This window comes from Ricinus communis, chromosome 1 (assembly GCF_019578655.1).
Source record: "Ricinus communis isolate WT05 ecotype wild-type chromosome 1, ASM1957865v1, whole genome shotgun sequence".
Taxonomy (NCBI): Eukaryota; Viridiplantae; Streptophyta; class Magnoliopsida; order Malpighiales; family Euphorbiaceae; genus Ricinus; species Ricinus communis.
The window spans coordinates 28,443,313-28,457,981 of NC_063256.1; the positions used below are offsets into that span (position 1 = coordinate 28,443,313).

At 33.4% G+C, this 14,669-nt stretch overlaps 2 protein-coding genes across 3 annotated transcripts; both read right to left on the reverse strand.

The window, feature by feature from the left end:
• Positions 1–890: 890 nt before the first annotated feature.
• Positions 891–1,775, reverse strand: LOC107260952. The gene has a single exon (XM_015717135.2). The coding sequence runs from the start codon at positions 1,773–1,775 to the stop codon at positions 891–893; it is 885 nt and encodes a 294-aa protein (XP_015572621.2).
• A 4,233-nt stretch (positions 1,776–6,008) lies between these two features.
• LOC8276820 (SNF1-related protein kinase regulatory subunit beta-1) lies at positions 6,009–12,476 on the reverse strand. Of its 2 annotated transcripts, XM_048378093.1 has the most exons (5): positions 11,922–12,476; positions 11,278–11,456; positions 11,074–11,093; positions 10,931–11,010; positions 6,009–6,532 (listed from the first exon to the last, which is right to left on the reverse strand). In XM_048378093.1, exons 1-5 carry the CDS (start codon positions 12,138–12,140, stop codon positions 6,215–6,217), a joined length of 816 nt encoding a protein of 271 aa, XP_048234050.1. In that variant the 5' UTR covers positions 12,141–12,476; the 3' UTR covers positions 6,009–6,214. The 2 variants fall into 2 exon arrangements, with proteins under 2 accessions (XP_048234050.1, XP_048234047.1); XM_048378090.1 differs by having other exon boundaries at positions 10,931–11,093; positions 11,922–12,470.
• Positions 12,477–14,669: the final 2,193 nt, after the last annotated feature.

The window sequence follows — 14,669 nt, forward strand, 5'->3', positions numbered from 1 at the left end:
GATTTGAATAATCTATGTTTTTCTGAGAAGAAGCAATAGTCCCTAGATTATTTGATTTTAACTCACTCTCGAGACTGACAGTCTCCATTTATATTTTTTTTTCAGATTCGTGACTGTTAGTTCTCCCGCGACTCTTATTCAATAACCCGACTCCTTCATCATCGGGTGATGTATTTGATTTGGTATGTAAATTGGTAAATCTTAGATTCTCCGCAGTAGTAATTAGTAGATGTATCAGTTGTAAATTTTCTGAGCTTCGGGTCTCGCCTAGTTTTTCTGGTAGACCGAAGTAATTTTGTAAAGTGTAACTATTAAGATAAATTGTGGCTTTAATAATATTAATTTGAGATGAGATTTGTTTAAATTAGTGAGTGTCAGGCTTACTACGGGTTTCGGTGGCCTTAAGCCTACCCATTCCCTAGTGCCGGTCACGGGCCCACGGGTGGGGTTGTGACATTACCAATCATATTGACTTTAGCTATCTCAACACCACAGGTATCTAAAATATAGCAGCATGCATTTTTGAAATAGACACCATAACCTTTTCTAATCATTTGAGGCACACTAAGAAAATTTTGATTGAGCTCGGGTATGTAAAGAACATCTGAGATAACTTTGATACCTTTCTTAGTGTTGACAGAAATTGAGCCTCTTCCTCTAGCTTGAACCGTTGAGCCATCTCCCAGCTTCACTCTGGTTGTTATTGACTCGTCAAGGCGAGTAAAACTTGTAGCATCTGGTGTCATGTGGCTAGTACATCCAACGCTCATGAGCCAAGTGTAATTCTGAGCTGTTTTGTTAGCTTGAGAAGCCATGAATAAATGCTCTCTTGGATGTGATTTCTCCTCCTCAGCTGCAAGGACCTGCTCTTGAGCTTGCGTCTGAGCTTGTTAAGCTTTCTTAGCTCTGCAAAACTTCTCGGTGTGGCCAATCTTGTTGCAAGAGCTGCATTTATACTTTGGTTTTTCACCATCTTTGTACCAACAATCTTTTTCAGCATGGTTTGTTTTCTTGCAAATGGAGCAAGGAGGAAGCTTGCCCTGTTTTGAGCTCGAATTTTCTGGAGCTCGATTTTTGTAGCTAGTACCTCTTCTATTTCTGCTGTTTGGCTTCTTTCCTTTATGAGAAACAAAGAAAGCACCTTCAGTTGTCTCTTCATCTCTCATTAAGCTTCTTTGTTCTTGAGCTACTAATTTGCTAGTGAGCTCATCTACTGTTAGCCTCTGCAAATCACATGACTCTTCAATAGCTGAAATTTTAGCTTCAAATTTTCTTGGTACGCTGACCATAATCTTCTCCACCACTCTCTGATAAGGTAGAGCTTCACCATACAGCCTAATTTGGTTTACAAGATCCATCATTCTTGATGAATAATCTTTCACTAGCTCGTCATTCTTCATCTTGAGCAGCTCAAATTCTCTATTGAGCATCAAGAGCTTCACAGGTTTCACTCGGTCTGTGCCTTCAAAGCTCTCTTTGAGGTAATCCCAAACAGCTTTGGGTGTTTCCAGGTCCATGATGCTGGTGAAAATATGATCTGCCAAGCTTGAGTGGATGCAAGTCAAGGCTTTATCTTTCCTAAGGAGCTGTTCTTCATAGTCTCTGAGCTGAGCTACTATTGGATTTGGCCTGAGAGTGGGAGGATCTTCATCTGTCTCAACCACTTTCCATAGACCTTGAGATTTGAGGTAAGTTTTCATCTTCACCGACCACAAATGATAAAGTGATCCGTTGAAGGTAGGAGCTGCTGGAGCTGATGAGCTACTTGAAGCCATTTTTCTGGTTTTGTTCTTGTGCTTGTTCTTCTTTTTCTTTTTCAAAAAATCTCACAAATCTTTCAAACACTCGGTATTTCTCTCCCTCACGTGTTTGATTCTCTAGATTTTCTGTTTTTAGCCTCACAGCCCGTAGGACAGGAGCTCTGATACCACTGTAAATCCGGAAATGAAATAGAACTTAGTTGGGTTTCAGCTAAAGTTCTTATAAACTGAGCTAAATCTGAGCTCAAGTTCTTAAGAAATATAGAAATGATGAAGAGAAATTGAGAGGAAAAATATGTTTTTTTTTCTTATATTTTCAACCTTTAACATTTGATTTAAATAGAGAAAGAGATTAGAAAAGTTGTAGTTTCCAATGCCACTAATATAGGAACTTGTACAAAGTCAAACAAGAAATTAAATACTACATGGGGACTTACAAGCTATGGAAAATTTGCTGGAAACCATGTGCTTGTTTCCAAGACAAGCTCACATGTTCCAACAGTAATTCTTTGGATATCTAGATTCAAAAATGGGTGCTTATACCAGGGCCAAATTTGATTTGAGGCTAGCCTGCTGAGTCAAAAATCTGGAATGAGCTTAAGCAACAATTAAGGCAAAATTAGCTCGCTAAACCGAAAACCCAAAAGGCGGTTTAGGAAAAAATTAAAGTAAAGCATAAATGAAAATAATGGGGAGGTATGGCACTCACTTGCAAGATGATCAAACCACCATTGAGTCAGTTGCTTTCTCCCCTCTTCATTTGATCCAAGGGTGTCGTCTAAAATCAGAGGGATGATAGTCAATGAATCACACATCTAGGTAAGAGTGAGACGAGTTTCAAATCTCCAAGTAAATCCTCCCAACAAATAAGAACTGAACCATTAGGCAAAACTGGCAAACCTAGAACCTAACGCGGGAGGTAGGAGTGAACTGTTCCGAAAGAAAGGCGAAGGATGAAAGGTCGAGGCCTGATCCTCTGAGGTGAGACCCAATAATCCTCATCTCCATATCAAGAAGCTTGTTGCCTCATGCAAGGTCAGGACCTTCAAGGGGGCAAGAATAAGCCCATCGGTGGACTTAGGATGTTGCTCGAGGATGGCTGAGAACTCCTCAAATAAAGGGCAAATCTTAAAATTATAGAATCAAAATACATGAGCTTCAGGATCCTAGAGATTGATAGCCGCATGTAGAAAAGCAGGATCTAGGCTGACTAGCTAATAGAGGCTCCATTAGAGCTCATGTGACTTTCTTAATCTTTTTCAATATGGGTTGCAAAATGCTTCAACTAGCTTTACTCATGCTACTAGGGACTCAAGTTGGGAGTGAGGGAAGCAAAATGAGCAAAATGCCTTTAATAGACCCACCTTCTAGGCTAGCCTCGCGCTAGGTCAATCTTGACCCCGCATATGGTCAGCCTCTACCCACACAGGCTTTCTTGACCTCGCATGAGCTCAATAAGGCTAAAAAGGTTAATGTAGCCCATGGACATGTTAGGGGTATGTAATGGACGCAGGGTCACAATGGTGCAACTAGGAACGTTGGATGAGTACAAAGTGATTTTTAATTTTTTAATTTTCTAACATTATCATTGTATAACCTTGTGTGTCTTATTTTCAGGTTAGCTAATCTTGTCTTAAAAGAATTTCAAAATAATGAGCAAGTGTTAGGCAGGAAGAAGTAAGCAAGAAACCAATAGAATAAAAGCAAAATAGAATTCAATAAAACTGTTTGGAAAAAATAGACACAACTATGCATAAAGTTTATGAAAAACACATCAATTGTTCAAAAATTCCAAAAAGCCGCCATGTTGGGCAGAAAAGTCAAAGTCCTAAACAATGAAAAATAGAAGGGCATCTACTAGGCACCACTAGGCCCTGCGGGAAAATAAAAGTCCATTGAAGCAAAATGGGCGAGAAAATTATCTCCAAACTCACTTTTCAAGACCAAATTCTTTCCACAAATAAACCTTTTTTCCACCAAGTTAAGGGTTGTTAGTTGGTTGTTAGAAGAACTGATTACTGCCATTTATTGTCATTTTCTTGAGAGAAAAATCCAAAAAAGAGAGAAAAAAAAAAGCAAGAAAGAAAAAAGATAGTAAACCCCCTTGTTTTCTAGTAAGGAAGAAAGCAAAAGTCCTTTTTCTGTTGTTTTTTTAACAATTCTTTTAATCCTTTTCTAGTTTTATATTCTTCTATTCTCTTCACTTCTGTCTTTCTATGTTTATTTTTATGCTTTAGGAGTATACCTCACATGTAATAAAGGATAAAATTTAACTTAGTAATTATTGTGATCACCCCACATATGCCTCTATAAAATAAAGAAAGCTTACTAAAGTAAGCTCTCGCGTCCCACTATGTGTTCACCTAAGGATAAAATGAATCCATCACTGAGAATAGGATAAATAAAAATTGCAAAATGATGTGGATGCCAAAGCATGCAAAGATAAAAGTTGAGGCACTAAAATGCCTCCTTGCTAAGGCTAATAAAAGCGCCAATGTGCTTTCCTTCTAGGAATAGTTAAGGTACTCAAATACCTTCACCTTAAGTTAGTCTCTTATTTGCTCACCTCACATATTAAAAAGATAAAAAAAGTTGATGAATAAAAAAATATAGGGTAAAATTGGTTAAGATGATAGTATTAGGCTAAGACAAAGGCTCATTCACTCTAGTGGAGGCTAGGCATTGCTGCCTAGGCGGATAGAGTCACTTTCGTAGACCTTTATTCGTACCTAATTTTCCAAAAATAGAATCTATGATTTTACGGAGGGGGAAATTTATTCTCTTTGTAAGAGATACAAGGTCATCATCCTCACTTCCGAATATATCCCAATCTCATTGGGTGGCGATTCCTTCTCCGAATGGTCTTACGGTCTTTTGTAATTCCTTAAGACCCTCGACCAAATGGCCCATTTCGAATGGGCCTAGTACAAAGATCGATTCCTTGGTGACGAAGTCGCACCATCACTTGGGGCGGGGGGGAGTGGTTGGCGGCCCTTAAAAGCCATAATCACACTCTTACTTGTCCAACTAACGAAAGTTTACTGAATGTGTTCTGATTCACAATGGTTGAGATATCTATTGAAGTAGTTGGCTTGCTGTTGTAGTTATCTAATATAGTGCTCACCAGTCTAGTTAGATATATGTACAATTTGCTTCAAACATCTATTAGAACCCGTATGTAATTAATCTAAGGAATTCTTATCAAAGAGATAAGATATCCAACTCGAAAATTTTGAAGAATCGAATTCATTCTCTCTTAAACGTCCATTTCGCAATTTTATAGCATTATACAAAGCAAATAGTTTATCGAGAGAAATGAACATGCTTTCTTGCTTTGAATCAAAAGCTTCCTCCGTAAAATGCAACAAAAAAAAAAAACAAAACTTAACGACAAATCAAAAGATTCTTGATGTGTATGGCCAGGTCCACCACAACCATGACAAAATCAATAATCTTTCTTTTTCAATTTGCAGAAAAGACCAAAAATTTGGGACATTAATCATCTCTATTTGATGTAATCCTAGAACTTATGCAACAACAATAAACCACAAACCCATCTCAACAAATCCCAAAATGCAATCTCAAGCTTTTACAAAGAAATCTCTAATTTAAATATTCAAAACCTTCAACTCCATGAAAACCACTACTTCTAATCAATAAATTCCAGCAAACAAATAACCTTTTCTCAGCGAGCAGAAACAATATTACTAGATTTTCATCGATGTAGGCCGATGTCATCAAAGCTCAAAAACACCACCTTAAAAAAGTCATCAGAAGCTCCCACCGATTTGGCCATCACTTCAGTTCATGACTTAATTCTTTGCTCTTTTGATACGTACAGAGATCTTAGTGAAAACATTATTCGTTGATGACTTAATTCTTTGCTCTTTTGATATATATAGAGATTTTAGTGAAAACATTATTCTTAAAATGGAGAGAAGATAGTAAGAGAATAAAATTTGGATTTAGATTTTTAATAATTTGGAAAAGAAATGAAAGAAAGACAGGAGAGAGTTATAGGTCTTATTTTTATTTTTTTGATAACATTTTATTTTTAACTTTCATTTTTTCATAAATTACTTAAGAATATAAAATTATTTAAACTTACTGTGACCTACACGCAAGCTGACCACTTCACAGTTGGGGCAACTTAATTTTTTTTAATCCAAGTTTTGGTTTAATTTGCCCAGAAAATTAATTTTGGGATAAATTGCTCTGTAGACCACAGTTTGGGGGGCAATTTGACCCTTTACCATAAAAATTTGTCAAATCACATTGCACAAACGATCTTGAGGTGAACAAATCGGTCTATAAAAATCAACAACTCAGATCGGAGATTAAACATGGATGTAAATTAAGTTGAGCATCCTATAAACACAGATGCGTTCACAAAGCTGCATAGTGAAGGTGAAATATCTTTCCTTTACAGAGCACGAGCTTGGATACAGAGGGTGCTACCTTTTGTGTGGCTTATAAAGAACAACGGTGACATATTTGGATTCAAACCTATGAGTCAGTCCCAGAGCAACCAGAGAATGAGATGCCCATCCTTTCTCTATAAAGAGGTGGTTAAGCACCACATGTTGAGGCTTCGATGAAGAAACTTCATTTTGATTCTCCACACCTAGGACAGTAAGATGGAGCTGTTGTGGAACCACTAATGGTTCCTTCGCAAAGTCTTCTTCTGTCGGAAATGACTGACTGTATGTAGAGTCTGGGGACTGTGGCGCTTCAAACCCAGCCACACTGTCCAGGTTTTCCGGCACATAATCCTGCATGGTCGATTTTGGTAAACATGACAATTAATCTATTTTGATCCAACACTATGCCACAACATTAGAAGATAATATCTCAGAGACAAAGAAACTTAATTAGTACACAGAAAGAAAAGTAGAAAAAAAATTAAAAAAGGATATATCATAAAACTTGACTATGAAAGAGTTGCTGCATCATGAGCTTTATTCTTTTAGTTAGAACAAGCTGTATAAGACTAATAGGAGAATCCTGTTACAAAAATAAATAACAGCCGATAATGAAATGTAGTTTTTAAATTATAAAAACTGCACTTAGTCAATTATGCTATAAAAGGAAGCTGTTTAAGAAAAATAAAGAGAGGAAATCATGTAAGAATCCAAATACAAGTCCCACCACCAAGGGGTTTAATCAAGTTGTGTCAAGTTGAATCAATGGCATTCGCACGCTGAACTCATTACCAGATCCAAGCTCGACTACACTCAATTGAGCATAATGAAAAATAAAAAAGAAAAACAAAGGCTAGAAAGTAAAACCTATATTAGACTTGAACTTCTTCACCCAAGTATTGTGGCACTTTAACTTAGGTCTCCAACATATTTGAGTAGCTTGAGGCTAGGATCCATTTGGAGTCTGTTTAAGATTGTGGTGGATTTGTGTGTTTGCCTTAAAGAGAAGCAAAAAGATTATGCTTTATTAAGTAGGTTTTATGAATTTTACAAAATGACTTTATTTCTATGTTTAATGTTCAAAGCATATGAACACCAAGTGGACACTTGATGAATATCGAGTCAATCTCGAGTATTTTTTGAATCAATCTTGAGCTCACCAGTTGACTTGGCTCATTTAGAACTCCAACCCCACCCTCACCAAACCTCTTCAAGATTTCTTCCATCTTTTTTCTTTTCTTGAAAGAGGGGAAAAAGGATTTGGAAATCCAAATGGTGAAAAATGGTGAAAGCCCACCCATCCCCAACCCTCCTCTATGTACACATTTTCCTTCTTTCTAATTCTCCTCCACAAAGATGTTACGACTCTTGCATCAAGGTGGAAACAGTTAGAACTCCATTTTAATGTAATTTGAAAATTCAAGTATCACAATTATTATAATAGTATATGATACTGAAATTCCAAAAGATTACTTATTTTAGGTTATTTTCTTACATGATCAACAACTATGTTACCAATCAATTTTGCATCCCTGACTTTACTTTCCACTAAGAAACATATTGAGAACTCAAAGTGGTATCTCCAAGCACCATACATGATCTAAAACAAAGAGCCCTAATCAGTACTTTACACAATAGCAGTTGGTTTAAATAGACTAAAGTCCTATATATCGAAGGCATAGTCCTCAAACACAGCAGTAATAAGAAATACATGTCCTCTACATCACCCATCAGCATAAAAATCCTACCTCAAAATCCAGATCTTGAAAGAAACTATCACAAGTGTCCATGAGCATCACCTGAAGTCAAAATTACCTTTTGTCCTTCCTAAACAAAAGTCTCTCTAGCCAACAAGCTTTATCCTAAGAGATAAGATTGCAATGGAACCATCCAATGTGACTCCTTCGATCAAATAACCTTTTGAAAATGAGTAATGTACTCTGCAACCATAGTAGGATATCGTTTTTCTTCCTAGGGATGGAGGGAAGGGAGCGAAGGGGAGCCTCGAGCCCCTAAACTTCACAAATTTACATACTTATTAAAACTTTGGCTCTTTTCTCTTTACTTGAAGCCCCAAGCCTCATTAAATAACTAATTTATAATATTAGTAAGTAATAAATATTATTTTTATTTTTTTTCTATTTTGGTAACTTTAAAGTTATTCTTTATTATTACAAATATTTTGAAGTATTAAAGTTTTAAAAAGAAACACTTAAAAGTAATTAAGAACTTAAATTAAAGTAAAGGAATAAGATTCAGTTTGCCCCTTAAACTTCTCAAAAAAGATCAAATTCTTGTTCAAATTAGCCCAGAACTTTACCAAATCATATCACTTAATCCTTTTTTTCATACATGTGTGCATGTGAATCACTCAAATTTAAATAGTTAAAATAGTAATAAAATATTATTTTCCTCTTTTAGTTAGTAAAGAAATAATAAACAACATTAAAAACAAGAACACCACCACCACCAGTTGCGCCTCCCTCACCATCGACGCCTATCAGCTGCGCCTCCCTCACCATCACCGCCTAACACCTTTCTTAACATCAGAAGCAAAATCAATAGCAAGAATAACAACTGGAATAAGACCCAACAACAATATGAAAAATAAACCAAAAAATAATAATCATCTTTTTATTTTCATCTCTCTCATAAACCATATTCCCCTCAAACGTCACAAACACATCTCCACTGCCAACAACCTCCATCTCCACTGCAACATCAATGACAGAAGTAAAAGCTACACCAGATTTATGCTTTCTCGAAGTGCAGGTGGAGATGGCAATTTGCTATCAGTTCAAACAATGCTTTCTCTTTTCTCTCTTCCTTCTTCTTCTCCTTCACTAAACTGATTTAAAATTTCAGATTTGAGTTTGATTTTGGATTGAATTGATTTAGTAAAATCAGATTTTATTTAATTAAACAACTACAGCTTTGAATTGATTTGAAGTTTCGTTTAGATTTTCAGAAATAAGGATGAGTTTGAATGGAATTAATTTTCATTTAGATTTGCAGAAGTAAGGATGGGTTTGAATGAAAGATTATTGGTCTGTTGGTTTTTTTAAGACGACGGCAGATGGATTGTGATAGTTGTGAATTAGAGGAAGAAGAAGAAGAAGAAGATGAAAAGGAAATGGGATTTAATAGTAATAATTATTATTTTGCACAACTCACGCACTTTCTATGGTGATTGTAAAACACTCTCTTTTAATTGTCTAAAATAGGAGTTATTTGAGCCAAAATGACAAGTTATGTGCTAAATTGATCCAAAAAAGTTAAAAGTGTGGATTTGATCTTTTTCAACAACTTTAGGGGGTGAATTGAACCTTATTCCTAATATAAATGAACATTCCTTTTTTTATCTGTAGCTGTTCCTTTGTCTTAAGTTTCATTGGTACAAGAACCAAATGTATGATTTGAAGTTAATTGTTAATGTCATTATCAGTTAGCTTTTGCCCCCTCAAAAATAACTTTCTAGCTCTGCCCCCGCTTAGTTTATGGGGTTTCAAGAAAATCCATGGTTTTGGACAATTACCATTGTTTGGTTGACAGAAAATGAGGCATACCATAGATTCTCTAACATCCCTCATCTGCTGAAATCCTCAAAATGAGACATTCTTAAACTCACTTAGGTGGTATATGATCTCTACATTTTGGCATATAGGCCAAAAAGTAGGTTTTCTTCATTCCATGGATTTTTCTTAAACCAAAGCCTAATGTTATCATAATAAATGAACTAAATGAAAAACCATCCAGGGTTAGTGAATGGCTGGCCAGAAATTCTAAAATGAATATGGACAATAGCTTTTCCACTGATATGACAAAACACTTGGAATGTAACATTCGTTCCTCCAACAAAGTAGAAGTTGAGTCAATATAGAATGATATTGTAAAGATTAGTTGATATCCAACAGGAATATGGCTGATGATATTAAGATTTAATGATGACATGTATTGTTAAAATCAATATATAAGAGGGAGGAAGCTTGCCTGAAAAGAGCCAAAAAGAGAAAAAGAAAAAAACAAATTCCTGCTGATTATTGTCTAAAGGAATCAGATCTCTGTCTCTCTTAAGAAAGAATGAATTATATGATCATTGCACAAGAAGTCAAGTGATATAATAGCCAAGTAAATAAATCTATTAAGACTCTAGTGAACATTATCAATAACTTACCCAAACAAAGCATAACTTTTTAACATTAAGTAACACTATAAGTAACAAGTAAATTGCTAATAATATGCTGAAACTTACTGCTATGTGCAGTCAGTGTGCTACGCTTTATCAGCTAGAAAGATCAAATACAGATATGGATACAAACAGCTAAAACCTCAACCGAAAGAAGAATTCCTAGTTTGCCAACTGCAGTAAACATATTATGGATATAACCCATTAGACATCCGTCTAAATGGATGGCTGAAACTAAGTAGAAATTTATTTAACTAGTTGTTTGGATATTCTTACACATAAAGACCTAAGCACACATCCACACACTTTTAAAGTTCGTGCGGACCAGAGTTTAAACTAAAAGTATTAGTCATAGTATCATAGTATCGACTGTATTGTCCTATCTCAGACACTACCATGCAATCACTTAAATAAGCAAAGGACTCAAATTTGCAACTTTCCGTAGTCTCAATTAAGTGTAGGTTTCCAAATTGTGATTCTTAATTCTAAATTGATGAACATTAGTAGAAATTTTTTAATGGAAACAGCAATGTTCAAAAAGTAACAGGGGCCTAGAAGCTTACATCAACATCAAGAAGATTACAAATGCGGCCCATTTCATCAGCTACAAAAGGAAGATCTGGTATATATCTCCATTCCCCATCTACAATGAAATTATAATGGTAAACACCTGATGGAAGGACCAGTAGAATAGAATGATCCTTACCAGATCTGTGCAATAGTTTCCTGCGACCAAAAATAAAAAAACTAAGTCATTTTCTGTTCTTTTCCATAAAGAAAGAAGTTAATTTTTGTTCTTATATGAGATTCTTTTTCCCATTTCAGCAGCTATTATTAGCTGTAACTTTTAACAAGAACTAGGATCACCACGAATCTGTATACATGATATATAAGTGGCTGGCTAGCATACCTTGACATCCAGTTGTCCCAAGATCCTTCAACAAATACTTCATTACCCCCATAATTCCAGGAGATAATAGTAGGAATTCCATTTTCAGAAGGATAGTCGACAACAGCAGGAGATTCAGTGCGCCGCATTTGATTTAAGAAAGGTGGCCCATCAACTCTCTGCAAGGGAGCTACAGGAACCTGAAAATGCACAGACAGTATAAAGCATACCATCAAGAAATTAGAAGAAAGATAATTGAGTGTAACAAATTCAATCAACTCACTATCTCAAGCTTATCATATCCAATGCACACAATAGAATTCAGGAATTGAGTAAATACACAAGTAATAGTAACGAAGCCTATAAATCATAGGATTGATTCTAACACTCTCTCTCCTCTAAATAATCATTTTGATACAATCTAGGGAAGTGGAAAAACAACAGATTTATGAATAAATGAAGAAGAAAAAAGCATTGTTTTCAGTTTCAGAAGTTAGGTGGATCAAGTATTTATTACATGAGCACAAATAGACAGATTTCTTTTTTCAGCTAAGCCTCATATAGTCAATTAATTAAATGGGTGTGAAAACATTTATTAAACAAACTGTAAGTCAATCATAAGTTATAGAAACAGCAGCATTAAATCACCCAGAAGAAAGACAAACCTGAGGAGCAAACAAGAGAGGGGAAGAAGAGCGAGCAGGGCTGTGAGGAGGCGTATTATTATTAGTATTATTTGTAAGATGATGATGATGATGATGATGATGATGATTGTTAACTGTTAAAGCATTTGGCATGGAATCTGAAGAAGCTGATTGGATTGCATTGGAATTGGATCCATCTTCATCTCCTCCTCCCTCTTCTCTCCCGTTTACATTCCCCATCTCTCCTCACAATCACCCAGTTCCCTTTTTTCTCTACAACAACCAGAACATCAACCTCTTTTCTTGTTCTTCTGGTTTTTTCTTTCTCTTTTACCCAATAACTGAAAATTTTTGTTCCGATTGATGGTTGTAACGATTAAATGATAATGCGAAGAGGACAGTCAGAGGTTGGTTTCCTCTATTTGTGTTGAAAGACGTGAAAACTAAGAATTAAAAGGAAAAAAAAAATGATGATATGACTAATCGCAACGTAAGATGTACTGATACCTGCCAGATTTTGTTCTCATCCAAAACTTTTCCCATTTGCACATATTTTCGTACCATTAAAAGTCCCCCGTTCCATTTTTCTTAAAAAACAAAAAACAAAGATAGAGGTCTAGGCTTTGTATTACTCTTAAAAAATTTAAATCCTTACGTTGTTCTTAAGAATTTTTTTCCTTTTTCTGAAATCTGTTTTTAAAAAAATAAATATGTATTATTAATTTTAAAAATCTATAATTTTTTAATATACGTACTTAATTTTTTAACTGATAAAATTTTTATTTTAATACGTGTATTTACTTTTAACATATAATATTTAAATTTATATATAATTTTATAATATTTTTTATTAATTTATAAGTTACATTTCTAATTAAAATATTCTAACATTATATTAATTAATAAATAATTTTTTAATCAGATAATAATACTAATTTTATCTAAAAAAATAATATATTAATTATATTTTTAATATTACATTAATTAATAAATTAGTTTTATAATTATATTATACTTCTAATTTAGAAAATAATATTTTTAATATTATATTTATAATAAATTATATTTTTAATTATATATAATAATTTTTAAATTTTAAAAAATAATAATATCAATTATATTGATATATTAATTTATATAATATTAAAATTAATTAATAAATAATTTAGTCTTATCCAGCAGTAGGAAAGAGAAGCCCAGTGGAAAGTGAAAGCAACGAATCAAAGAAATACGAGTTTACGGCTGACCCTAGCATTCCGCCAAACTGAAAAATTACACCGGACATGAAGAGTTATGCCTCCTTAATAATAATAATAATAATAAAATTAAAAAAAATTAAAAAATAGTTAGTTTTTTATTAATTTAAAATTTTATAAATCAATATTAAATATTAAAAATTCTATTAACTTATATCTATCAACTTGATTTGATAATCAAAATAATAATAATGGTCGTGCAACGTATGAGTACATAACTAGTTAAAAATAAAAATCTTAAATTCACTAAATAAGTTATGGATTAGGTAGTATCAGAATTTCAAATTTAATTACGTATTCTATGTAAATTGTGTATTTAATTAAAAAAATTAAAAAATTTGATAGAATTTAATAGTTAATATGTATTTAATTAATACTTTAATTTTCTTATGTATGATTTTTAAATACTATTAAAAAGTCTATTGAAATAGAAAGTTTTAATCATAATTTTTTAAAGTCTATAAAAATAAATTAATATTTAAAAAATTATTAACTTTTATAAAATATTGAATTTTACATATTTTTAATAAATTTTTTATTTTTTTTTTTTGAAACTAGACAATCAGACTATATTAATAACCTTCATTAGTAACAAGGAGAGGCTCCAAAAAAGGAGTCACTTGCCAAGTACATAAGCTAGCTTGAAATATTGAAGCTCGTATAAGACAATAAGCAATAGAATTGGCTTGCCTATAAATATATTTAGCACTAAAATTTGGTGCTAAAGAGAGTAAGATCGAGAATCCTTAATCAGCATTCCAAACTCCGAATCGTCACTTGAAGATACATGTATATTTAGATCATCAACTACCAGTTTGCAGTCCATTTCAAACTCCACTCGTGAATAGCCCAAATAAATCACCCATGAAAGAGCTTCTAGATGTGCAATTGCCTAAGCTTCACGAGCTCCCACAACTCGTCTGAGCACTCCAGAACAAGCATGAAGGAAAATACCGAATTGAGAACACAAGATTATTCCAAAACCAAATGATTGCTCAGTATTGAAAACAGCAGCACCAATCTTGATTTTTATGCATTATTATGAATAAATATTTTTAAGAATTTTCTCTTACTTTCTCTTAAAACTTCAATAGAATTTTCTAAAGAAAATTCCTTTTTTTTTTCCTTCCCAAATTTCTTATGCATTATTATCATAATTTCTCTTTATTATATTTTTTATTTTAAAAAAAATAAAAATTAGATGAAAATAAAAAACTAAAATTATTTACTAATGATATTTTCTTGTCCTTATAAATATAATAAATATCTTCTTGTATCAATATATAAAATAAATAATTAAATTTTTGGTTGAATTTTAAGAGGGTATTTTGAGTAAGCAACTCTATGGTAGACTTATAGATTTTTTTAGGATGATCAATTGGATAATTTTTTCTATTACTTATCATGATTATTGTTGGTTTATGTATTTATCAATAATTTGTAAGCGTGATTATTTTTGGCTTAGATATGTATCAAATAGATAATGAATAAAATATAGAGAGTAATGATATGA

Coding starts and splice junctions, on each gene's coding strand:
- LOC107260952 (XM_015717135.2), bottom strand. CDS start 1,775: ATGGCTTCAAGTAGCTCATCAGCTCCAGCAGCTCCTACCTTCAACGGA.
- LOC8276820 (XM_048378090.1), bottom strand. CDS start 12,140: ATGGGGAATGTAAACGGGAGAGAAGAGGGAGGAGGAGATGAAGATGGA. Junction 11,094..11,277: donor TGGGACAACTGGATGTCAAG/GTATGCTAGCCA, acceptor TTTTGGTCGCAG/GAAACTATTGCACAGATCTG. Junction 6,533..10,930: donor GTAATCTTCTTGATGTTGAT/GTAAGCTTCTAG, acceptor TCGACCATGCAG/GATTATGTGCCGGAAAACCT.